The sequence below is a fragment of the Castor canadensis genome, chromosome 3, assembly GCF_047511655.1.
Source record: "Castor canadensis chromosome 3, mCasCan1.hap1v2, whole genome shotgun sequence".
Lineage (NCBI taxonomy): Eukaryota > Metazoa > Chordata > Mammalia > Rodentia > Castoridae > Castor > Castor canadensis.
In genome coordinates, this window is record NC_133388.1 from 86,345,979 (window position 1) to 86,369,415 (window position 23,437).

The 23,437-nt window shown below is 51.4% G+C and overlaps 1 protein-coding gene across 1 annotated transcript; it reads left to right on the top strand.

Moving 5' to 3' along the window:
• The first annotated feature begins 929 nt into the window (after positions 1-929).
• LOC109697768 (myosin-7) lies at positions 930-22,969 on the top strand. The gene is made up of 40 exons (XM_020181608.2): positions 930-1,026; positions 2,254-2,309; positions 2,742-2,950; positions 3,258-3,401; positions 3,678-3,834; positions 3,932-3,959; positions 4,745-4,853; positions 4,934-5,029; positions 5,137-5,200; positions 5,633-5,731; positions 5,971-6,074; positions 6,661-6,799; positions 6,902-7,020; positions 7,139-7,288; positions 7,515-7,685; positions 8,215-8,524; positions 8,810-8,877; positions 9,249-9,336; positions 10,016-10,133; positions 10,282-10,405; positions 10,680-10,816; positions 11,078-11,333; positions 12,014-12,256; positions 12,376-12,552; positions 13,336-13,481; positions 14,644-14,734; positions 15,581-15,970; positions 16,194-16,320; positions 16,500-16,618; positions 17,463-17,659; positions 18,157-18,340; positions 18,532-18,697; positions 18,856-18,980; positions 19,681-19,989; positions 20,238-20,441; positions 20,563-20,688; positions 20,781-21,056; positions 21,921-22,016; positions 22,143-22,277; positions 22,835-22,969. The coding sequence occupies exons 3-40, from the start codon at positions 2,750-2,752 to the stop codon at positions 22,850-22,852; spliced, it is 5,811 nt and encodes a 1,936-aa protein (XP_020037197.1). The 5' UTR covers positions 930-1,026; positions 2,254-2,309; positions 2,742-2,749; the 3' UTR covers positions 22,853-22,969.
• The last annotated feature ends 468 nt before the right edge of the window (positions 22,970-23,437 follow it).

A 23,437-nucleotide genomic window follows, 5' to 3' on the forward strand; every position in this document is an offset into this window, starting at 1 on the left:
GTACTATTTATAGCCCCAAGAGGGTTGGATTGTGGTCTGGGGCTTCTAGTACCTACAAAGCAGAGCTTAAGAAAGCAAGTCAAGAAAGTGCTCCAACTAGGACCATCAGGCAGCTACATCCTGCCTCAAGACCCAGTGTCGGTCCTTACCTCCTTGGAATCCCAACCCTTCCTGGGCAGGGCTCCATCTCCTATCTGCTAAGTTTTCCAAGCCTTGAACCTTGCTGTGTGAACTAGCTGTGTGATCTAACAGAAGGCACTTCCTCTCTCCATAAAATGAAGAGCTTGGATGAGTTGCTAAAGACCTATCTGGCTCTGAGGCTCAGTGACCTCAACGCGTTGCCTGCTGCCCCAAGGAAATCAGTGTCTGAGCCAGAGATCCCATGTCTAAGCTCCCTTCTCATTGTCTTCACCAGTTATCTAAAAATCTTCGTCCAGCTGCCCCCATCCAGCCCCCACCTGGGTCCATGCCTCCAACTCTACCCCACCCCTCTCTGCTGCTGACACTTAGCCCCTTCCCACCCCACAGTTGGATGCCCAAGGAAGCAGGGTGGACACTGAGGAAATAGGGCCAGGCTAATGGTGGGGACAAGGGGTCTGAGGAGCAGCAGCAGCAGCAGGAGCTAGGAAGGGCTTGCAAGACAGCCAGGGCCCTGTCTCCCTGAGGTCATGGTGGTCAGTTTGCTCTCCGGCCAGCTGTGGAATACGAGGCCTGGCCTGAGAGATATTTTTACTTCACTTTGAGCCACCCCGCCCCCTGGAACTCAGACCCTGCACACTCCATGCCATAACAATGACGACCACTTCCAATTGTTTCCTAGCTGGAGGGGGAAGGGAAGCACTGTTTGGCAGTGGTGGGGGGGGGAGCCTGGGGGAAATGCTTTTAGTGACAACAGCCCTTTCTAAATCTGGCTAAGGACTGGGTGCAGGTGGGGGTGGGGGCACCCTGCTGCCCCATATATACAGCCCCTGAGACCAGGTCTGGCTCTCAGCTCTTTCCTGCTGTTTCTTTCCTTGCTGCTCTCAGGTAGGAGTGGGAGCTGGAGGTCTTCTTCCAGGGTTAGGAAATGGTTCTTCTAGGAATAGCAAGCTTGTTTCAGGGCTTCATGTAGAGTACCAGGTCATTGTTGAGCACACATATGCACCTAAAAACGTATGTTTGTGTCATAGGAGTATGGGAATTCATGTTTCCCAGGACGGGAAAAATATCTGTACCTAAGCGTATGGAACCAGGATGCATTAGTGGTGTGTGTGTGTGTGTGTGTGTGTGTGTGTGTGTGTGTATACAAGCACGTGTGGTTGGAATGTTAGGGTGGGTATATGCCTCACTACCTACGATAGATAAGTGGGAGACTGTGTGTTTGTCATCATGCCTGAGGGCAAGCAGTTCCTTTGAGGGGGTGGAAAATGAAGGCAGAGAATGATTATATAGGAAGCGTGTATGCTAACAAGCTAGTTCTACGAGGGATGAAATGTGTGCCTGTTCATGTCCACGCACATGGAGATTCTTGTCTGTGCATCCAGGAGTTAAGGCTGTTACAGTGCACAGAGAAGGAGCTCCCAGGCACATGGGTGTGGGTGTCCCAGCTCTTAGTATACTGAAGATATGCAGCCATGGGAGCTTACTTATGCCGTGCACATGAGTAAATGTGCTCGTTGTCTGTTGAAGCACATGTGGACCCTGTGGTGGAGGGCCAAGGAGTAGGGAGGAAGCCTATCTTTTTGAGATGTGTGCACAAGCAGCAGCCATAAATGTCCATCAGAGGGCATGTGGAGAGCATTGTGCTGTGCAACGGCACTGAGAGTGCCCACATAGTCTGACAAAACGGGGACAGGGTAGAAAATAAGTGGCTTTGGTGTCAGGAGAGGAGTTCAAGTCTTGGCTCTACCACTTAACTGTTTTGTGTTCTTGGACAAGCAAGCCGAGGATCAAGTCAGAGAATGTGTATGGAAGTGCTTTGACTGGAAAGCACTAAACAAATGTGGCCATTGCTGTTTTGTAGGTGCCGCAAAGAAAGAAAGTCATACTAGATAAGTGCAGGCAAGAGTGGGGAGGAGTGCAGCTCAGAGACGTCAGGAAACTTAAAAGGAATCCTTGGGAGAAAAGGAAATAGTGTTTGGAAAGGAGAAAGAGGATGGATCAGAGAAGCTGACCATCACTCCCAACTGTTTTCAGGTGCAGGGCAGAACCAGGGTGGCACTAGCAAGGTTGGGCCATTGTCTGGCCTGACAAAAGCCTCTTCTCTTTCTCCAGGTCCCCTTCGGGCCTGGGCCCACTTTCTCATCTCTAGACACATTTGAGAAACCAAGGTATGATAAGCTGAAGACAGTATGGGGGCATCTGGGAAGGTTGGATATGGTAACCCCAAAGCCAAACTTTGGAACTCTAGTTTTTATCCTGTCTTGGCTACCAGGAACCCCTTACCTGTGACTAGCGAGTGGGCAGGGACTGGTGAGGGTCAGAGATGAATATAGTCAGATTCTTGCTCCCACAAGAAACCCAGAACCCTCTTCCTGTCCCTAGAGCCTGAACAAAACTTAGTCACTTCTTATACCTTGGCAGATTTGCTAGGCTGCTCTCTGTTTAGGGGTAAGCTTGAAGAATAAGAGACTCACCAATGATTCTTCTTGAGTCCTGAGCATGCTGCTAAGTTTAGGGGCTTACACTGGAGTGGGGAGAGCCCAGGAAAGGGGAGGGCAGATGGGCAACGGAAGGCAGTTAGCTTCTCCTGCTCACTACAGGCACAGCCATGGTGGATGCGGAGATGGCTGCATTTGGGGCTGCCGCCCCCTTCCTGCGCAAGTCAGAGAAGGAGCGGCTGGAAGCCCAGACCAGGCCTTTCGACCTCAAGAAGGATGTCTTTGTGCCTGATGACAAAGAGGAGTTCGTCAAGGCCAAGATTGTGTCTCGAGAGGGTGGCAAAGTCACTGCCGAGACGGAGAATGGCAAGGTGAGTGGCAGGACTGGTGTGAGGGTTCACCTCAGACACCTCCCCTACCCAGAGTGCACAGATAGGGTACATGCAGGATCCATCCCATGCACAGCTGAGGACCATCCGGGTTTCCTTTCCTTTAGGTAGAGATCCAAACTCTCCAGAGAGCATTTCTCATTCCCAACATAATTCAATCTCTGCTGTCTTTGAGGCCCCAGTTCCTTCTCTGTTCAACACTGATGTCCCATAACTTGCTCTACTGCTTTCCCTGTTGATGGAGGAGAGAAAACACAGGCTGACAGGGGTTCTGGTGGGGCTGTTGCAGACGGTGACCGTGAAGGAGGACCAGGTGATGCAGCAGAACCCACCCAAGTTCGACAAGATCGAGGACATGGCCATGCTGACCTTCCTGCACGAGCCTGCGGTGCTGTACAACCTCAAGGAGCGCTACGCATCCTGGATGATCTATGTGAGTGGCAGTACCAGGAGATTCCCTGGAACCCAGAGCTTCCTGGCTAGATGGAATTGAGATGTCTGCTCTTTGTGTCCAGGCAGTGAGGCCCTCTGTGCCCACTGGCCCTAGATGCTTGGCTCAGTTCTAATACCCTGGGGACTGGCATGACTCAGTGTGAGCACATTCAGAGGTTTACCTTTTCTTTCTCCCCTGGGGTTTTTCTCTAATTCTGACAACTGCCACTCCTCCCCATGCATTACAGGCAACTCACTTTCCCTTTGCTAACCCCAGACCTACTCAGGCCTCTTCTGCGTCACCGTCAACCCCTACAAGTGGCTGCCAGTGTACAATGCTGAGGTGGTAGCCGCCTACCGTGGCAAGAAGAGGAGTGAGGCCCCGCCCCATATCTTCTCCATCTCTGACAACGCCTATCAGTACATGCTGACGGGTGAGCCCCCCACCCCACCCCTACCTGTGTCCCCTCAACCCAACAGCCACCTGGCCCTCAGCCCTCACCCCATTGCCTGTCCTCTTTTCCCTTCCAGATCGAGAGAACCAGTCCATCCTCATCACGTGAGTGTAGCTCCTTCCATTTCCTTTCAGAATCCCTGACCCCAGCAGCCAGCATAGACTGAAACTCCTACGTATCCATCTATGGTCCTTTCCCCTCCACCTTCATGCCTGTCTCCTCTTTATTTCCGGACCTTTGCCCAAACCCTTCCTTTTTGTGCTCCTTCCTCTTTTCTGCTTTTCATCCATCTCTTATTTTTCCTCTCATCTCCACTCTCCTCCAACTCTTCACTCATTTACCCTAAGGCTGTTATCACCCTGTATTTCACGTCTTCATTTCCCTTCATCTTTCCCTTAAGAAACCTTCATTCTTCCAGCCTCGCCCACTCTTTTTTCCAAAACACCCCAGGCCTCTCTCCTTCAATTCACCTTGCTCAACCTGCTCAAACCTATGCTTTTTTCTTTCTTTCTTTTTTGTGGGACTGGGGTTTGAACCCAGGGCCTCACACTTACAAAACAAGTGCTCTACCACTTGAGCCATACCTCCAGTCCATTTTGCTCTGATTATATTTTGGAGATGGGGGGCGGGTCTCACAACCTATACACCTGGGCTGACCTCAAACTGTGATCTTCCCAATCTCAGTCTCCTAAGTAGCTAGGATTACAGGCGTGAGTCACCAGTGCTTCCCTAACTCTGGCCTACATGAAGCATCCTTCCTGCTTTCTCTCTGAGCCTATGTGTGTTCAAAGACTGCTGTGTGTCTTGGGTGCATATTATCTGGCAACTTCCTGCTCAGGGCTCCTACTCTCAGGTAGGATAGGCAGTATCTTCTCACTTGTACCAACAGTGGAGAATCCGGGGCTGGGAAGACTGTTAATACCAAGAGGGTCATCCAGTACTTTGCTGTTATTGCTGCCATTGGGGACCGCAGCAAGAAGGACCAAACCCCAGGCAAGGTAGGCCTGTTGTCCTCCAAAGACCTGTCCTACAGAAAAGGAGGGAAATCCATCTCACCTGTCATTCTTCTTGACTTTAGCAAGGTACACTGGAAGACCAAATCATCCAGGCCAACCCTGCTCTGGAGGCCTTCGGCAACGCCAAGACCGTCCGGAATGACAACTCCTCCCGCTTTGTGAGTGGTTCTTGATTGACCTTGGGCTTGGGACTTAGGCTAGCCCAGAGTTGGACTCACATGTACTCCTTCTTCCAACTCATCACCACTCTCTTCTATCTCTTCAGGGGAAATTCATTCGAATCCATTTTGGGGCAACTGGAAAATTGGCATCTGCGGACATAGAGACCTGTGAGTTCCTCGAATCTGCTAGGGCTTAGCCTGAGCTTACCCTTGTTCTATACCATCTGAACTTAACCTCTCTCTCCCTCTGTCTCTCTCTCTCTCTCTCCTTCTCTGCCCCCGCCCTTCCTGTTCTTATCCTCTCTTCCTGTCTCTGTTTCTGTGTGTCTTTCTCTAACTATACATTTGTCTGTCTCTGAGACTTCTGGGTGTTTCTCTGTCTCTGTCCCTGCACATCTGTTTGCCTTCTTCTGGGCTTTTTCTGTAAGATGATTTCTCTCCCTGGGTCTCTGTTTCTGTCTCTGCATGTGATCTATGTGTGTCTGTGTACCAGTCTCTGCCTCAGCGTTTTGCTTGCTACATTTCTCATTTATTTTCCTCTATTTCCTTGCACCTAAATATTAACCTTTTCTTCCTCTCCTTCTATCTGCCTGTTCACAGACCTTCTGGAAAAATCCAGAGTTATTTTCCAGCTGAAAGCAGAGAGAGATTATCACATTTTCTACCAAATCCTGTCCAACAAAAAGCCGGAGCTGCTGGGTGAGTCAAATCCACAGACTGAGACCAGCTGTCTCCATGGCAACCCGTTCCCCTCTGCTCGTGGCTAGATTCTGTTGGCATGCCCTGGGCTTTGTGGTGCTTCTGGATTCAATTCTGTGGGGTTTGGAGCCAAGTCAAGCCCTGTCCCTTGCTCTCCCTTGGCCCTTGTGCTGTGGCCAGCAGCCCCCCAGGAGAGCTGGAGGCTTGTGTCACATACAAACCACATTTTCTCTCTTTAGATATGCTGCTGATCACCAACAACCCCTATGATTACGCATTCATCTCCCAAGGAGAGACCACCGTGGCCTCAATTGATGACTCTGAGGAGCTCATGGCCACTGATGTGCGTGTGTGAGGACCTAGCCACGGGGGTGGAGGGCAGGTAGTGGGAGGACATGGGACCAGCTCAGGAGCAGAGCTGAGACCCCGATTATCTGATTTTTTTTAGTGTTATGGCCTCTCTCAGGGTCCAGAATGTGACCTGTGAGCAGGGTATGCAGGATGTAGGAAGGATGATACAGGACTGGCTAATATATGATATTCCCACAAACCAGAGAGGACTGAGAACCATAGGGCAGAGGCTGACAAGGCAAGAAACAAAGCATCACCAAAGGAGAAGTGGGAGGGAGAGTCATGCAGACTCCATGGGGCTGGGCCAGGCTGTTAGGTGAAGGACAGTATAGACAGGGATGGAAGGCCAGGCAGGGAAGCAAATATAGGGCCTGAAAATATAAGTGGGTATCCTGGGGCATCTCCAGAAAATACCTGTGACCACTGAGAGTGGGCAGGGATGAGGCAGCACCCTGCTCCTGCGTCTTCCATCTTTGTTCTGGAGTTCCTCACTGAGTACCAAAGTCTCAGAACACAACTTACATGGGATCGCAATTACTGGTCATACTTCTTGTCTTCAATATGGGGTCTGTCTACAGAGTGCTTTTGACGTGCTGGGCTTCACTTCAGAGGAGAAGAACTCCATGTACAAGCTGACAGGTGCCATCATGCACTTTGGAAACATGAAGTTCAAACAGAAGCAGCGAGAGGAGCAGGCAGAACCAGATGGCACAGAAGGTGAGAGGCAGGAAAGCTGAGGACAGCTGTCAAGTCACTGAGGGCTACATCTGCAGAGCAGATATCCCTTTACCAACTTTGCCATCTGTCCTTTTCTTCCAGAGGCTGATAAATCAGCCTACCTCATGGGGCTGAACTCAGCTGACCTGCTTAAGGGACTGTGCCACCCTCGGGTAAAAGTGGGTAATGAGTATGTCACCAAGGGGCAGAATGTCCAGCAGGTAAGCCATCTTCAGAAGGTAAATGGGTGGGGTGGAGATCATGGCATGGGGAGTGGAAGCTTTTAAATTCATTCTTCTCAATAGCCTTGCTCATCTGGATCTCTTCCCTCCCTTGCAGGTGGCCTACGCAACTGGTGCACTGGCCAAGGCAGTGTATGAGAAGATGTTCAACTGGATGGTGACACGTATCAATTCCACCCTGGAGACCAAGCAGCCACGCCAGTACTTCATAGGAGTCCTTGACATTGCTGGCTTTGAGATCTTCGACGTGAGTCTGGGAGCCCTGAGTGGGAGAATGATCACGTGTTCAGTCATTTGTGGAGAGCCAGCCATGGGCCAGGCAGGAAGGCAGTGGGAGTCAGAGTCATGCAGCGACAGAGGCAGTTGTTGTCCCTGTCCTCAGGGGAAGCCCTCCCTCCCCTGCCCTGGCCTGGGACTGAACTCAGTGGCCCCTGAGACACCCACTGTCTGGCCTGCTGTCCCCCACCCTGCAGTTCAACAGCTTTGAGCAGCTCTGCATCAACTTCACCAACGAGAAGCTGCAGCAGTTCTTCAACCACCACATGTTCGTGCTGGAGCAGGAGGAGTACAAGAAGGAGGGCATCGAGTGGGAGTTCATTGACTTTGGGATGGACCTTCAGGCCTGCATCGACCTTATCGAGAAGGTGCTGCCCAGTCCCCCCCACCTGAGCGCTCCATCTACACCCTGTATGAACTGCCCAGATAAAGTGGTAGCCCTCTCTCTTCTGGGGAGTACGATCCAAATGACAGAAGCAGACTGAAAAGTTACCAGGGGCTGGAGGGTAGACACATGAAGGCTGGGTACCTGCAGGATGACCTCCCCCTCACCTGCATGTTTACTGGGGTCCCATTCAAGGGTTAGGAAATATGTGAGGGTGGTGTGAAGGATCACAAGAGCTCACCTATCTTCAACCTCAATATCTCAAGGATCTGGGGTGGGGGGGTGCAGTGGTGTGTAAAGCACTAGAAGCGGCCACAATCCAGACTTTCAAAATGGTCCGTCTGGCACCAACAAAATCTCACACCTGTGGAAAGCTTGAACAGATTGCAGTCAGTAGGTCATGGTCTTCAGAGCTGAGCCTAGTAGTTGAATTCCCAAGGGCCATCACCATGAGTAAAAATTGACCACAGAGCATGGAGCACATTCATTGATGCTTTCTGCTCTACTCTCAGCCCATGGGCATTATGTCCATCCTGGAGGAAGAGTGCATGTTTCCCAAGGCCACTGACATGACCTTCAAAGCCAAGCTGTTTGACAACCACCTGGGCAAGTCCAACAACTTCCAGAAGCCACGCAATATCAAGGGGAAGCCAGAAGCCCACTTCTCTTTGATACACTACGCCGGCACTGTGGACTACAACATCCTGGGCTGGCTGCAGAAGAACAAGGACCCACTCAATGAGACCGTGGTGGCCTTGTACCAGAAGTCCTCCCTCAAGCTGCTCAGCACCCTATTTGCCAACTATGCTGGGGCTGATGCCCGTAAGTAAAGAACGGGGACCCAGGGGAGTAAGGGGCAGAGTTTCTGCCATAGTTCTGAGGCAGGTCACTTCCTGCACAACACCACTTTCCTGTTGAGCTGTGCCCTGAGGTTCACAGACTTGGTGGGATGGAATTGGGTGGAGATGATGCGGCAGACACATTGAGAGTCCTCATCTGGATGCCAAAAGCCAGTGAGATGTGGGGAGAAACTGTGATTCCCCACTTCACATCCTCACCTCCCCACATGCTCACTGATGCTCCTTTTGTTGACTCCCCTTCCCACAGCTATTGAAAAGGGCAAAGGCAAGGCCAAAAAAGGCTCATCCTTTCAGACTGTGTCAGCTCTGCACAGGGTGAGTGCATGGCCCCAGCCCCAGCCTAGCATGGGTCCTGGTCTGCTCTAGTCCCCCCAACTTTCACCCAGCCCCCAGCCCTAGCGTGCCTTGTCCTTCCCTGACTCTTTCTGCGCCTAGTCTTCTCCATCCATTTTTGGTCCTTTTCACTTTGTCTTCTCTTACCCTTCATTTCTTGGCCTCTAATCTTGCCTCCCACTTGTCATCCATTCTCTCTCTCACTCTCTCTGCTCTTCCATGTCTTCCTCCAGCACCCTTTAATCTAGGCACTCCTTGTATTCTCTCCACCTCTCTTTCTCTTCCTTCCTCTCCTTTCCCTTTCCTACTTCTTTCACTTTCTTTACTTTTCCCTCTTGCTTTTTCTGCTACAGGAAAATCTGAACAAGCTAATGACCAACTTGCGTTCCACCCATCCTCACTTTGTGCGTTGCATCATCCCCAATGAGACAAAGTCCCCAGGTGAGCCCATGAACTCAGGCCAGCCCACCACTGGTTAAGCACTGCTCCAGCTTCTAAGTCACCTCCTAATCTGCCACCAGGTGGTTTCTAAATCACATTCTCCCTCTTATGAGGTTTTTCTCTCCCAGTGCTACCTTACATTTGGAATGTAATGTGTAAGGCACTTGATGGATGTCACCCCATCAGTGATGTATAATTCTAAATGAGACATATGAGGAGTATCTACCCATTTTTAATTGATAAGGAGACAGTGGCTCAGAGACCTGGGTTCAAACCTGGCTCTTATTGTGTGTGTGTGTGTGTGTGTGTGTGTGTGTGTGTGTGTACTCAGGGTCTCATATCAGCTAAGCAAGTATTCTACCATTGGAGACATACTTCCAGCTCCTGCCTCTGATCTTGATCAATTTAGTGATCTTAGGCAAACAAGGTCACTTGGCTCAGTTGGCCTTAGCTTACTCATCTAGAAATATCTGGATGCATTTGTCCTGGCTATCATCTATAAGATAGGTGTAAGCCATATAAATAAGAAATACGAAAGCCTTTTAGTTACTGTCAAAAGCATGGCTACAAAAAAGTGAAACCAAGCTAATAAGTGCCACAGACAGGATTAGAACCCAGAAATTTTGGCTCTCAGTCCAGTGCTCTCATTTCTCACTATTCTCCTCTCCTTCTGCCACAGGGGTGATAGACAACCCCCTGGTCATGCACCAGCTGCGCTGCAACGGTGTATTGGAGGGCATCCGCATCTGCAGGAAGGGCTTCCCCAACCGCATCCTCTATGGGGACTTCCGGCAGAGGTGGGTACAGGGGTGTTCCAGGAATCAGGGAGCAGGGGGAGCCTGGGCTGCCCTGGTGGAGGCAGAAGTCTGCAGGTGGCCCTGGAGATTCTGAAGGTAGAACAGATCCATTCAGAATGCGGGTGACTCCAGGGACTTCCCTTGCCAGGTATCGCATCCTGAATCCAGCGGCCATCCCTGAGGGGCAGTTCATTGACAGCAGGAAAGGGGCTGAGAAGCTGCTGAGCTCCCTAGACATTGACCACAACCAGTACAAGTTTGGTCACACTAAGGTAAGAAAAAGCAGGAAACTAATTAAAGGAAGACATCCCTTGTGCTTTGATTCCTGATACCTGTCCTTCTACCAGTCAGTCACCTTAGGAATATCACTGGATCACATGCTACCCCCTCCCCCCAGCTCATCAACACTCCCCATCCCATCTCCATCTGCCACTGCCTCCTCCCTCCAGTTCTTTCTTACATTGTTGCCCCTCTTAAGATAATCTCTGCCACCTCTTTTCCCTCATACCCCTTCCCAGTCATGCCCAACACATACCTTCTCTGCAGGTGTTCTTCAAAGCAGGGCTGCTGGGGCTGCTGGAGGAGATGCGAGACGAGAGGCTGAGCCGCATCATCACTCGCATCCAGGCCCAGTCCCGGGGTGTGCTCTCCAGAATGGAGTACAAGAAGCTGTTGGAACGCAGGTGACAGATCTTAAAAGGAGGCCCCCAGCTTCTCTGAGGCCCAGACTGGTTCAAAGGCAGTGTCAGGAGAAAGACCTCACTGGTTCCAGTAGAAAGAGACCAGCAGGAGGGGATCCTATTGGGCACAGGATGGTTTGGGGTTGGAAGGCCTCAGGGAGGATGAAATGTATGAAGGAAAGGAAATATTATGTAGCAGTAGGGCCTCAGATGGGAAGGAGGCAGGAAGGCTCTCTCACCACCCCTGTGGCTGGACCCTTGCAGAGACTCCTTGCTGATAATCCAGTGGAACATTCGGGCCTTCATGGGAGTCAAGAATTGGCCCTGGATGAAGCTGTACTTCAAGATCAAGCCACTCCTAAAGAGTGCAGAGACAGAGAAAGAGATGGCCACCATGAAGGAGGAGTTCGCACGCATCAAAGAGGCACTAGAGAAATCCGAGGCTCGCCGCAAGGAACTGGAGGAGAAGATGGTGTCTCTGCTGCAGGAGAAGAATGACCTGCAGCTCCAAGTGCAGGCGGTGAGGCTCCTGGGGTCAATGTTAGCTCTTCCATCCGCTCTGCCTATACCTCCCACAACCCTGCACCTCCCCAACCAGGGCCTTGCCATCTTGTCCCCTCACAGGCAGAGCTCTTCTGGGGTCACACTTCCACATACCTCTGAAGTGGTCCCTCAGGAGGAGGAAAGGCAAAAAAGAAAAAGTTTTTCTACCTGGGTTCAACCTAGATTCACTGGTTAATGTTATGACCTTGGAAAAACCACGAATCATCTTTGAGCCTCAATTTCTTCCTTCCTAGACAGGGAATAAAGTTGCCCGTCTCATTAGGTTGTAAATATATAAAGCATTTGCATCAGCAAATTCAGTTCCCTTCTTTCAATGCTAAGGAGACCAGAGGAAAAAAGTCAAAGACTTCTTGTTCCCTTTCTTTCTGCTCCTTTCCCCAATGTTCCCATGCCACACACCGTTCTGAGGCTCTCTTTTTTTTTTTTTTTTTCAGTGCTAGGGTTTGAACTCAGGGTCTCATACTTGCTAACAGACACTCTACCACTTGAGTCACTCCCCCAGCTCTTGAGGCTTTTCTTAACTGAGAATATCCTGGAGCTCCCCTCCCATTTGAGGGATACACCTTTCCCTTCCTCCACCTGCCAGGGTAAAGATGCTGCCCTCTGATCAGCCTCCCTTCTGTGCCTTGCCCTCAGGAACAAGACAACCTGGCTGATGCAGAGGAGCGCTGCGACCAGCTGATCAAGAACAAGATCCAGCTGGAGGCCAAGGTGAAGGAGATGACTGAGAGGCTGGAGGACGAGGAGGAGATGAACGCAGAGCTCACTGCCAAGAAGCGCAAGCTGGAAGATGAGTGCTCCGAGCTCAAAAGGGACATTGATGACCTGGAGCTGACACTGGCCAAGGTGGAGAAGGAGAAGCATGCAACAGAGAACAAGGTGAGGCCAGCTCCCTCTAGCTCCAGCCCAGATCTCCTGGTCCTTGGCATGGAGTCCTCATAAGTGTCTCCAGACTGATGACTTTTGACCCTAAATGGGGTGGGCTTTTTCTTCTGCAGGTGAAGAACCTGACAGAGGAGATGGCTGGGCTGGATGAAATTATTGTCAAGCTGACCAAGGAGAAGAAAGCTCTGCAAGAAGCCCACCAGCAGGCCCTGGATGACCTTCAGGCTGAGGAGGACAAGGTCAACACCCTGACCAAGGCCAAGGTCAAGCTGGAGCAGCAAGTGGATGATGTAAGTAGACTGAGAGTGATTAAGGCCTAGATATACCATGTCCATCTGTGTTCAGAGGGGTGTGTCTATGTGTTTGCATGTGTCTGTTGGGTGGCAGATGTTGGAGGGTATTCACCCACTTTTCTAAAAGGAAGCTTGGGAATAGAAAAGGGGCAGGATGATCAGCTCTGAATTATGTATCTGATCTCTCTAATATGCTCAATAATAGCAATGGACTTTCTTGTTTAATTTAGCTTTAAGCCTACATACCTCTGCCTTTGATTCAGAAAATTATCTCATAATGACTTGATACCTTTCTTTGGGAATTTTGTGAGAACTCTTTGCACTTGTAATATTTTAGTCAGGGTCTGCTCCTGAGTGGCTTTTGTTCCCTCAGATGTGCACATGCACATTGAATCACTAATTACTCTGTATTATAATTATTTAAGTATTTGTCTCAGTTGCAGACTAGAAGGTCCCTTTAGATGAGAACTTGAGTTTATTCAATTTTTTTGTCTCCAAAAAATTGTCTACATAGCCTGGAAACAGTAAGTGCTTATAGGATGCTGAATAAATGAACATAGCTTTGGGGTTTTTATCTCACAGTCATTCATTCATTCATTCATCAAATATTTATTGAGCAGCCCCCTATGTGCTAGGCACTTTCTCAGTCCCCTTCTGGAGAAGGCTTCCCAAGTCCTGGACACTCTCCCAGGATTCCCCAAATGTGGAGTAACTGATCTACAAAATCACAAGTCAGGATGTTTAACCTTACCAGACATGGCTGGTCCTTCTGTCCACCAGCTGGAGGGATCTCTGGAGCAAGAGAAGAAGGTACGCATGGACCTGGAGCGGGCAAAGCGGAAGCTGGAGGGCGACCTGAAGCTAACGCAGGAGAGCATCATGGACCTGGAGAATGACAAGCAGCAACTGGATGAGCGGCTGAAAAAGTACCGTGTTCCCCTCCCCATAACCTTCCTTCTCACCAGTCCAGCAGCATGTTCTGTGCATGACAGTACAAAGTGGAAACAAGACCATTCTGAGGGGCAATGGCCTTGTGCAGCCTCCACAAGTGGATACTCAAACTGTGGGCAAAGGCTCCCAGGAAGAGCTTTCCCTCCTCAACACACCCATCAGTGACTGACGGTCTTTCCTGGCCAGAAATCTAACTTGAAACTCAACCCTTTCTCCCTCCTGGACCCTGTAGGGAATTAAAGTAACACCTGACTCCCTTTGTGCACAGCTCCTTTGAAAATTGGTAGTTTGACATAAATGAAGGCTGCATAGAAAAGTGTCCCAGGAAAGTCCCTTTGGGGTGTTTCATAGAGAACCCAGAGGGCCACAAAGAAATGGGCTGGCCCACTGGTTCAAGAAGTGGAGGAGCTTGCTCATTTCTTTTGTCTGAGTAACTTGGAGCAAAACTTATTGCAAGTCCTTCCCAGAGGTGCACCCAGACTTGATGAACAGAGAGCTGCAGACTATATTTTGGTACCTGAGGATCTTAAAGTTCTTTGGCGTGCATTTGCACAGGAGTCTTCACATTTCCTCCAGCACAGGATTTGTTGAATGAATGAATAAATATATGATCCTACTGGTTCCTCAATCACCTTCTAAAGATGTATCTTTAGTCCCACTTTATCAAAGAGGAAACTAAGGCTCAGAAAGTTTAACGAGTTGCCCAAAGTAACCGTGACAAATTAAAGACCATCAGAGCTAAAAGAGACCTTTGAAATAACCTTGTTCAAACCCTCATTTTACAGAGAAGAAACACAAACCAAAGAGGGGAAGTCCCACAGAGCCCAGCCCTGCCATTCTTCCCACTACGTTCCTTTCTTTTTGGTGGTGGTGGTGGTGCTGGGGTTTGAACTCAGTGCCCTTTACCCACTAGGCAAGTGGTCTACAACTTCCCATCTCCAGTCCTCCACTACATTCTTGTTAGACTTCAATCCTACAGCAGGTGTTATACCTTCAGGGATCATATGTCACCCCCTGGAAGCTGTTTTTCTAATTAAATCCTGCTGTTTATTTCTTTTACTACCATCTCCAACCACTGGTGGACCCTCCAGCAGCCCAGCCAGCCTTCCTTGCCTCACCCTCCCTCTTTCTCTATAGGAAGGACTTTGAGCTCAATGCACTCAATGCCAGGATTGAGGATGAGCAGGCCCTGGGCATCCAGCTGCAGAAGAAGCTCAAAGAGCTTCAGGTAAGGTCTGAGAGGCCAGGGTGGACACTGCAGGCCCTGGGCTGGTTCTCAGTAACCCTGACCCCACAACTCCAAGATGTACTGTTTCCAGCAGAGCAGGAACTTATTGTATGTCCATGAAGGGAGACACAAAGTTATCACAATCTCTCCATGGAACACCCCTCCCCCCATCAGAGGGACTGTGTGATCCAAGGAAGACATAGGAAAAGGCCCTGAAAAGGACCAGGTCTGGGGGCTGGAGGCATGGCCCAAGCAGTAGAGGCACCTACCTAGCAAATGCAAAGCCCCCGTACTGCAAAACAAAACAAAAACCCCCTCCATGTCTGGAGAGCAGAAGTTGTGGCTTCCTGTCTCAGCTCTGCTGTAATCGGGGTGAACAGAGGGAGCCCACTCCAGATCTCTGGGGCTCCCTGCCTACCCTGTTACCTGATCACTTTTAAGGTCTGTTGAGCCCTGATGGTCAGCTCTTTGGTTCTTACTTCTACAGCAGATGTGGAGTTAGGTCTTTAGATATCTGATCAGACACACATTTTAAACTTTTGCTACTTTTTTGCCATTAAGCTGCTTAAAGTATCCCTAAAACACAGGTGTCTTTGTCCCTTCTCAAGGGTGAGCTTCAACTGTTTTTCCTCCAATAAATACAATAAGTAATCCTCCGGCCTAAAGGAAGGGTAACTTGACTGTTCAAGTCATCGTCCCCAAATTCTTTTATGGTCACCTCTCCACTGGTAAAAATAAGCCCACTTGCTATTCCTGACAGACCAGGAGTCTTTCAGAACCCTGGGGTAGGGGATTCCAATGGAGGGATACAGACGACAGGTCTGAGCCCTCTGTGTCTGGGTCCAGGCTCGGATTGAGGAGCTGGAGGAGGAGCTGGAGGCCGAGCGCACTGCCAGGGCGAAGGTGGAGAAGCTGCGCTCAGACCTGTCCCGGGAGCTGGAGGAGATCAGCGAGCGGCTGGAGGAGGCCGGCGGGGCCACCTCTGTGCAGATTGAGATGAACAAGAAGCGAGAGGCTGAGTTCCAGAAGATGCGCAGGGACCTGGAGGAGGCCACATTGCAGCATGAGGCCACAGCCGCGGCCCTGCGCAAGAAGCATGCTGACAGTGTGGCTGAGCTGGGTGAGCAGATCGACAACCTGCAGAGGGTGAAGCAGAAGCTGGAGAAGGAGAAGAGCGAGTTCAAGTTGGAGCTGGATGACGTCACCTCCAACATGGAGCAGATCATCAAGGCCAAGGTGGACCCTGCTCAGCCCCTCCTCTCCTCCAATTCCCTCCACCCACCTCCACTTTCTGCCCCTTTTGGTTCATTTTCCCACTTCCCTTCCCCAACGTGGTTCTCCAATACTCTCCTTCCTTCCATGCCTTCCCTCTCCCTTTCTCCTTTAGTTACACCCCTCACACCCCTTTCAGTCCTTCCTGCATCCACCACGTAACTCCTTTCTCCCCTTTCTCCCTCAGGCTAACCTGGAGAAAATGTGCCGGACCCTGGAAGATCAGATGAATGAGCATCGGAGCAAGGCTGAGGAGACCCAGCGATCTGTCAATGATCTCACCAGCCAGCGGGCCAAGCTGCAAACTGAGAATGGTGAGCCTGGAGCTGGACTCCACGGGCTCCACCCCAGCTTCCCTGACCTTCTGAGGTGCACACACCTCATACACACGTACAGTCTCTCCAAAGAATGAGGTTTGAGGGTCATAGGAAGGGTTGATGGAGAGAGGAATGGCTGACTTTCAAAAGTTGAACTTGGCTTTGTGTCTCCCCAGGTGAGCTGTCACGGCAGCTGGATGAGAAGGAAGCATTGATCTCCCAGCTTACCAGAGGCAAGCTCACCTACACACAGCAGCTGGAGGACCTCAAGAGACAGCTGGAGGAGGAGGTTAAGGTAAGACCTGGATCTGGACCACCTAGCCCAAGCAAGGAGTACACCAATTGGCCTTGTGTCTGCATCGCTTCCTTTCCCAAGAACAAGGCTTTCTGTCTAACCATTATCCTCTAAGAATTCAAAAAGAAATAATAACCCAGACCCTACCACATGCCTCCTAAATCTGCTCCCCAAACTGAAGCCCTCTGCTTTCTGCTGTGACCCCTGGGTGAGAAGCAGAGGTTGAGGAGCAGAGAGGAAGTCATCTAGGCAGGCAGGTTATAGCCTTGGTGGGCACTGGTGTGGGATACAGGCACTGCACAAATAAGTCTTAGAATTAGCAGGGAAATCTGAAAACTGAGAAGGAAACTAAATGGAGTCTATTTCTCGTACTTTGTTGAGCTCATGAAAAAGAAAGAAGAACATGAGTTTTAAAGAATACCAGAGTTTGGACCAGGGATGTAGGTCATGGTAGAGTATTTGCCTAGCATGAGCAAGGCCCAGGGTTTGATCCTCAGCATTGCAAAATAAATTAATTAATTTAAAAAATAAATACCAGAGCTCAATACTAACCTGCCTCATAATTTGGTGACCTTGGGGAAACCTCCTGACTTAGCCTCAAGACCCTTCCCCCTATAAATAGCAGTGATGAGAATGCCTGTTGTAACAAGAACACAGGGCAGTTGGCAGCAGGTCTTTGTAAATCTTTTACACTGCATCATCAGTGTCATTAGTACTCAATAGACCATTCCAGGTTCACTGGAGACTTGGACATAGTTGAGGTCAAGGGAGCATGTATGTTGAGGTTGGGGAGAGGAGATGGGCAAGGGCTGGGACTTACTTTTTGGTGCCCACCTCTCTCCAGGCCAAGAACGCCCTGGCCCATGCACTGCAGTCAGCCCGGCATGACTGCGACCTGCTGCGAGAGCAATACGAGGAGGAGACCGAGGCCAAGGCCGAGCTGCAGCGTGCGCTATCCAAGGCCAACTCAGAGGTGGCCCAGTGGAGGACCAAGTATGAGACGGATGCCATCCAGCGGACCGAGGAACTGGAGGAGGCCAAGTGAGTCCTGGGCAGCCTGCCTCCTGCTGAGTCTCCTTCGCAGACAGGAATCAGCCCAGTCCTCCCCTTAGCAGATCCCACACCAGATGTTTAGCTAGCCCCGGCCCCACCTCCTGCTCCTCTCAGGGAAGCTTTTTGCTCGCGTTATGTTTCTCATCCGAATATAAGACGAACAAAAGGTTTGTCTGAGGGCGGAGTGTTCCCATCTGGGGCAGGGAGCTTTGGCAGGGGGAGGAAAGGCCCACCTTCCTCTACTTTGAGGTTGAAAGACTGACCCAAGGCCAGAAGGATGCCACCCAAGGTCCTCAAAGAGTCCATAGGCCTTTGAACCCTGCCCTGTCCAGTTCTCAGCCCATTAAACTTGTCCACAGGCTTCTCTGAACACTTCTGTGTTCTCAAGCATTGTCTCTGGAAGGCTCACGTTTTTTTCTCTGTCCAAATCCACATCCTTCACCCTCCCCACCCTCTCCCACCCTGTCCCACCTTCCCCTGGGCAGGAAGAAGCTGGCCCAGAGGCTGCAGGATGCAGAGGAGGCCGTGGAAGCCGTCAATGCCAAGTGCTCATCGCTGGAGAAGACCAAGCATCGGCTGCAGAATGAGATTGAGGATCTGATGGTGGATGTGGAGCGCTCCAATGCTGCCGCTGCAGCCCTGGACAAGAAGCAAAGGAACTTCGACAAGGTGGGTCTGTGGGTGGAGGCTGCAGCCTGCGTGCAGGGCTGGGGAAGCCAGGGGATTGGTGCCAGTGTGAGGCCAGAGTCAACCTCCTTGGGAGGCAGGGGAGGAGAGCTGAGCCCAGGCGAGGGGCCTGTGACAGCCCCAGGATGCCAGGCTGGATGCAGGAGCTGCACAGTGAGCTGTGTCTCCTGCAGATCCTGGCCGAGTGGAAGCAGAAGTATGAGGAGTCACAGTCAGAGCTGGAGTCATCACAGAAAGAGGCGCGTTCCCTCAGCACTGAGCTTTTCAAGCTCAAGAACGCCTATGAGGAGTCACTGGAGCACCTGGAGACCTTCAAGCGGGAGAACAAGAACCTTCAGGGTGTGTGGGCCCAGAGGCCAAGAGGGGCCATGGAACCATGGTTCAATGTAGGGCTGCTCAGGGGCCCCGAAGGGGGTCTGCGCAAAGAATCATGCCCCTCCCCCACCTAACCCTTTTGAACCATAGTAGCCCCCAACAGAGACACTGTCTCCCCACAGAGGAGATCTCAGACCTGACTGAGCAGCTGGGCTCCAGCGGAAAGAGCATCCATGAGCTGGAGAAGATCCGCAAGCAGCTGGAGGCTGAGAAGCTGGAGCTGCAGTCAGCCCTGGAGGAGGCTGAGGTGTGTGTGCAGGGCAGGAGGCTAAGCTCTAGTCTGAAGCTCCCTTCACCCCTTTGTCTGTTTGCTCACTGGTTCATCCCCAGAGTGGAGAACCTGGCTCATAGCAGGCACTCAACAAATACTTGTGGAATGAATGCATGATCCGTGTTCTCATGCAAGCATTGCACCTATTGCATTTCGACAAGTTCCCAGTTTTCACTCATGTCCCCATCCACCTCTGCCTGTCTCTTTGTGTTTTTTACAGTCTGCCTGATTGCCTGTTTCCTTGGCAACACCTTTCTCTTCATTTCCTTCTTTGTCTTCATGGTTGACTCTCCTCTGTGAGAGTCTGAACAACCTTTTCTTAGGCTTGTTTTCATTTTCTTATGCATTCTCTTTTTTATTTCCTCTTTCTGCTTCTTGCACTGAACCACTTAAGCCGAATTCTTTGAACTTTGTCTGTAACCATCATTTGTGGACAGACCCCTGCCCCCTTCCTAGCCTGACTGTCCACCTCAACCCAAGATCTAGCAGTTGAGAAATTCATCAGTCAGGAAGCCCAGGGAACCCAGCCCTTCCTCCCCTACAGCACCATTTCCCCATCTCTTCCCAACTCTTCTCCAGGCCACAGTCCTGGCTGACACCTGGCGATCCCTCTGCCTCCCTCCTCTCCCTCCTGCGCCCTGACTGTCCATGTCAACCCTTTCCCCACCTCCCTCAGGCGTCCCTGGAACACGAGGAGGGTAAGATCCTCCGAGCCCAGCTGGAGTTCAACCAGATCAAGGCAGAGATCGAGCGGAAGCTGGCAGAGAAGGACGAGGAGATGGAGCAGGCCAAGCGCAACCACCTGCGGGTGGTGGACTCGCTGCAGACCTCCCTGGATGCGGAGACTCGTAGCCGCAACGAAGCCCTGCGGGTGAAGAAGAAGATGGAGGGTGACCTCAACGAGATGGAGATCCAGCTCAGTCATGCCAACCGCATGGCTGCCGAGGCCCAGAAGCAAGTGAAAAGCCTCCAGAGCTTGTTGAAGGTACACAGAGACTCTTAGAAGCAGGAGGTCACTTTGCTCAGAGAGGAGCTAGCATTCCACACGGCCTCGCTATGTGATATTGTCCTATCACAGGCCCCAGAATCCCTCCTGACCTGTGGTCATTGCAGAGATATCTGACCTCTGGAACCTCCACAATGGACTTTCCACCCACATCCAGTTTCGCATAGCAGCCTTGTGAAGGCATTGAACGAGCTCCCAACCCTCATGCCCTTTTTCCTGCTTCTCAGGACACCCAGATCCAGCTGGATGACGCAGTCCGTGCCAATGATGACCTGAAGGAGAACATCGCCATCGTGGAGCGACGCAACAACCTGCTGCAGGCCGAGCTGGAGGAGCTGAGGGCCGTGGTGGAGCAGACCGAGCGGTCTCGGAAGCTGGCAGAGCAGGAACTGATTGAGACCAGTGAGCGGGTGCAATTGCTGCACTCCCAGGTGAGCAGCTCCCCCTGTGCTTTCCTGAAGGGAGCAGGGCTGGTGTGACTTAACAGGTAAGGGTGAGAGACAGTCAGGGATGCTCAGTGCCTTTCCTGCTCTGGCCACTCTCTGCCCTCAGAACACCAGCCTCATCAACCAGAAGAAGAAGATGGAAGCAGACCTGTCCCAGCTCCAGACTGAAGTGGAGGAGGCAGTACAGGAGTGCAGGAACGCAGAAGAGAAGGCCAAGAAGGCCATCACAGATGTGAGTCCCCCACCCTGCCTGCCCACTCCAGGGCCGGGAAGCCAAGGCCTGAGGACTCGAGCAGTCCTTGCACCCCTCTCTCCTGTGCACAGGCCGCCATGATGGCGGAGGAGCTGAAGAAGGAGCAGGACACGAGCGCCCACCTGGAGCGCATGAAGAAGAACATGGAGCAAACCATTAAGGATCTGCAGCACCGGCTGGACGAGGCAGAGCAGATCGCCCTGAAGGGTGGCAAGAAGCAGCTTCAGAAGCTGGAGGCCCGGGTGCGGGAGCTGGAGAATGAGCTGGAGGCCGAGCAGAAGCGCAACGCAGAGTCAATCAAGGGCATGAGGAAGAGTGAGAGGCGCATCAAGGAGCTCACCTACCAGGTGCGGGCAGGGCTGTGATTCAGGACCTTGCACCATAACCTTAAGTCACAGTGACAAGTACCCAGGGAAATGAAGAGTTTGTTCTTACCTTTCCCAGCCTGTGCTAGGGTCAGCAGTTAGCCCCTAGCTGCCCTGTCCTACTCTGTCCAGCCCTGCCTCACTCCAATGTCTCCTGACTCAGTGGTCAGTCTCTGTGCCTCCACCTTGCCATGCACTCCATCTCTAGACAGAGCTTATCCAGCACTGCCCTTCAGGAAGCAAATATGTAGACAGGCTTGCCCCCTCAAAATCACCAAAGGTAAACCAAAGCGATTCAAACAAATCACAAAACTTTTTAGTTACCCAGAACCATGCAGGCTCCAGGTCTCCGTGATGTGTTCAAGAGTCAGACTTTCAATTAGAATTTGTCTGTGTTCCAATCCAGCATGTCACCTCCCTCTAAGTACACTTTGTCCTTGACCTAAAATAAGTCTGTGTCATCTCCATTGCAGCCCAGGAAATTCCATCATGCTTGCAGCCCCAAAGTTACTCCCAGCACGTGCTGGGCTCCAGAGCCAGGTTTTTTATCCTGCCTGGCGTCCCAGGACCCTCAAGGCCTTGCTCCCTGGAATGGCACACATACACAATTTAGAGCATAATTTCAGGAATCTCATCACCTCCTATGATTCTTTCCTGTAACACATTATTTAAAATATTCACACATTTTGGAAAGAAATTACAAGGAGAATCTAAGTGTTTAGTGAGAATCAGAGAATAGAATTGGTTCAGGAAGTGATGCTCAGGATAAAGAGGAGAGAAGCTGGCAGGGGCTACTGCCTCCATTGACTGTATCATCGTTACCTTTGCCCTCCCGCTTAATCCCAGACGGAAGAAGACAGGAAGAACTTGCTGAGGTTGCAGGACCTGGTAGACAAGCTGCAGCTGAAGGTCAAGGCCTACAAGCGCCAGGCCGAGGAGGCGGTGAGTGTGACCCTGCTGGGGTCCAGGACTGAAGGAGGGATATAGGGAAGCCAGTCCCCCAGGCTGGAAGGCTGAGGGCTCAGGCCCCCTGTCCCCTCATCCTTCCATCCCCTCACCCCCTCACAGGAGGAGCAGGCCAACACCAACCTGTCCAAGTTCCGCAAGGTGCAGCACGAGTTGGATGAGGCGGAGGAGCGGGCAGACATCGCTGAGTCCCAGGTCAACAAGCTGAGGGCCAAGAGCCGTGACATCGGTGCCAAGGTGGGTCCCTCCTCTGCGCTTCGCTCGTCACCCCCACTGCAGGCGCAGCCTCAGATGAGCATCCTCACAGCAGGGATGCCTCTGGTTTGTTTCCCAGTTAAACCACAAAGCCCCAGAGGCCAACATAATTGAGCTTCCGGTGACTTCTAAGATTCTTCCAGATCTTACTTTCAATGATTCTGTGAATCCCAGCCCTAGGGTGGCCAGCAACCCTACAAGCCTCTAATTAATACACACCCATTATATCCCAATGTCCCTCTACCTGCTAGTTTCCACCTCTGCCAACTTAATTTTGGCCTCTAAACTTGCAACTCAAACATCAAATGTATGCCCCAGAGGACCTTCTGTCCTCCCCTATGCTGCTTCCCTCTGGCCCACCCCAGAGCCCTATCCTCCACCGATCCCTGGAAACATCTGCCCCACCAGAGAGGCTTCCATCAGCCATGCAAGAAGCCTCCACTCCATCCAGTGCCCTGGTCTCACCTTTGTTTTCTGTGTCCCATCCCCGCAACACCTGCCTCTTCAGAGCTAATTTGAACTTTGTTTTCTTTCAAAAGGGCCTGAATGAGGAGTAGTTTTTGCCACATCTTGATCTGCCCAGCCCTGAAGGTGCCAGTGAGGCCCCAAGACCTGGCACTTTTGTAAAAGCCCCTTGGGAGGAAGCAGAATAAAGCAATTTTCCTTGGAGCTAAGATCCTGCCTCTAGACTCTTCTTCACTGCCTGCGAGCCATGGGGCCCTGGGTGGGCCCTGGGATGGAGAGGTGGGGTTCCAGGGAAGAGGGTAGCCTCAAAGGCCAGTCTAAGAGGCCTTCCCAGGGTCATTGTGAGCCTCTGAGCCCTCCTGGGGGTAGCACTGGCCAGTGGATCTCCTTTAGTCGAATGCAGCAAGAGGTGACACCTCTCCTCCCAGGCTTCTCCTTGGCCCAGTGCCTGTCAGGGTGAAAGGGAATTTAAGGAGACCCATAAATCTTGCCTCAAGCACTGTGAGCCCATGCACCAAAGACCTACATCCCAGCACCTATTAACACCCTTCCACCACCACCCCCGCCCCCCCGCCCACCAACACACACACACACACTGATAATACCCAGAGCTGGCAGGAGGCTTTATTTGTAGCAGCTCACCAGTGCCCTTTGACCCGCAGAGGTGTGACCTACTT

Coding starts and splice junctions, on each gene's coding strand:
- LOC109697768 (XM_020181608.2), top strand. CDS start 2,750: ATGGTGGATGCGGAGATGGCTGCATTTGGGGCTGCCGCCCCCTTCCTG. Junction 8,878..9,248: donor CTGTGTCAGCTCTGCACAGG/GTGAGTGCATGG, acceptor TTTCTGCTACAG/GAAAATCTGAACAAGCTAAT. Junction 19,990..20,237: donor GCCTCCAGAGCTTGTTGAAG/GTACACAGAGAC, acceptor CCTGCTTCTCAG/GACACCCAGATCCAGCTGGA.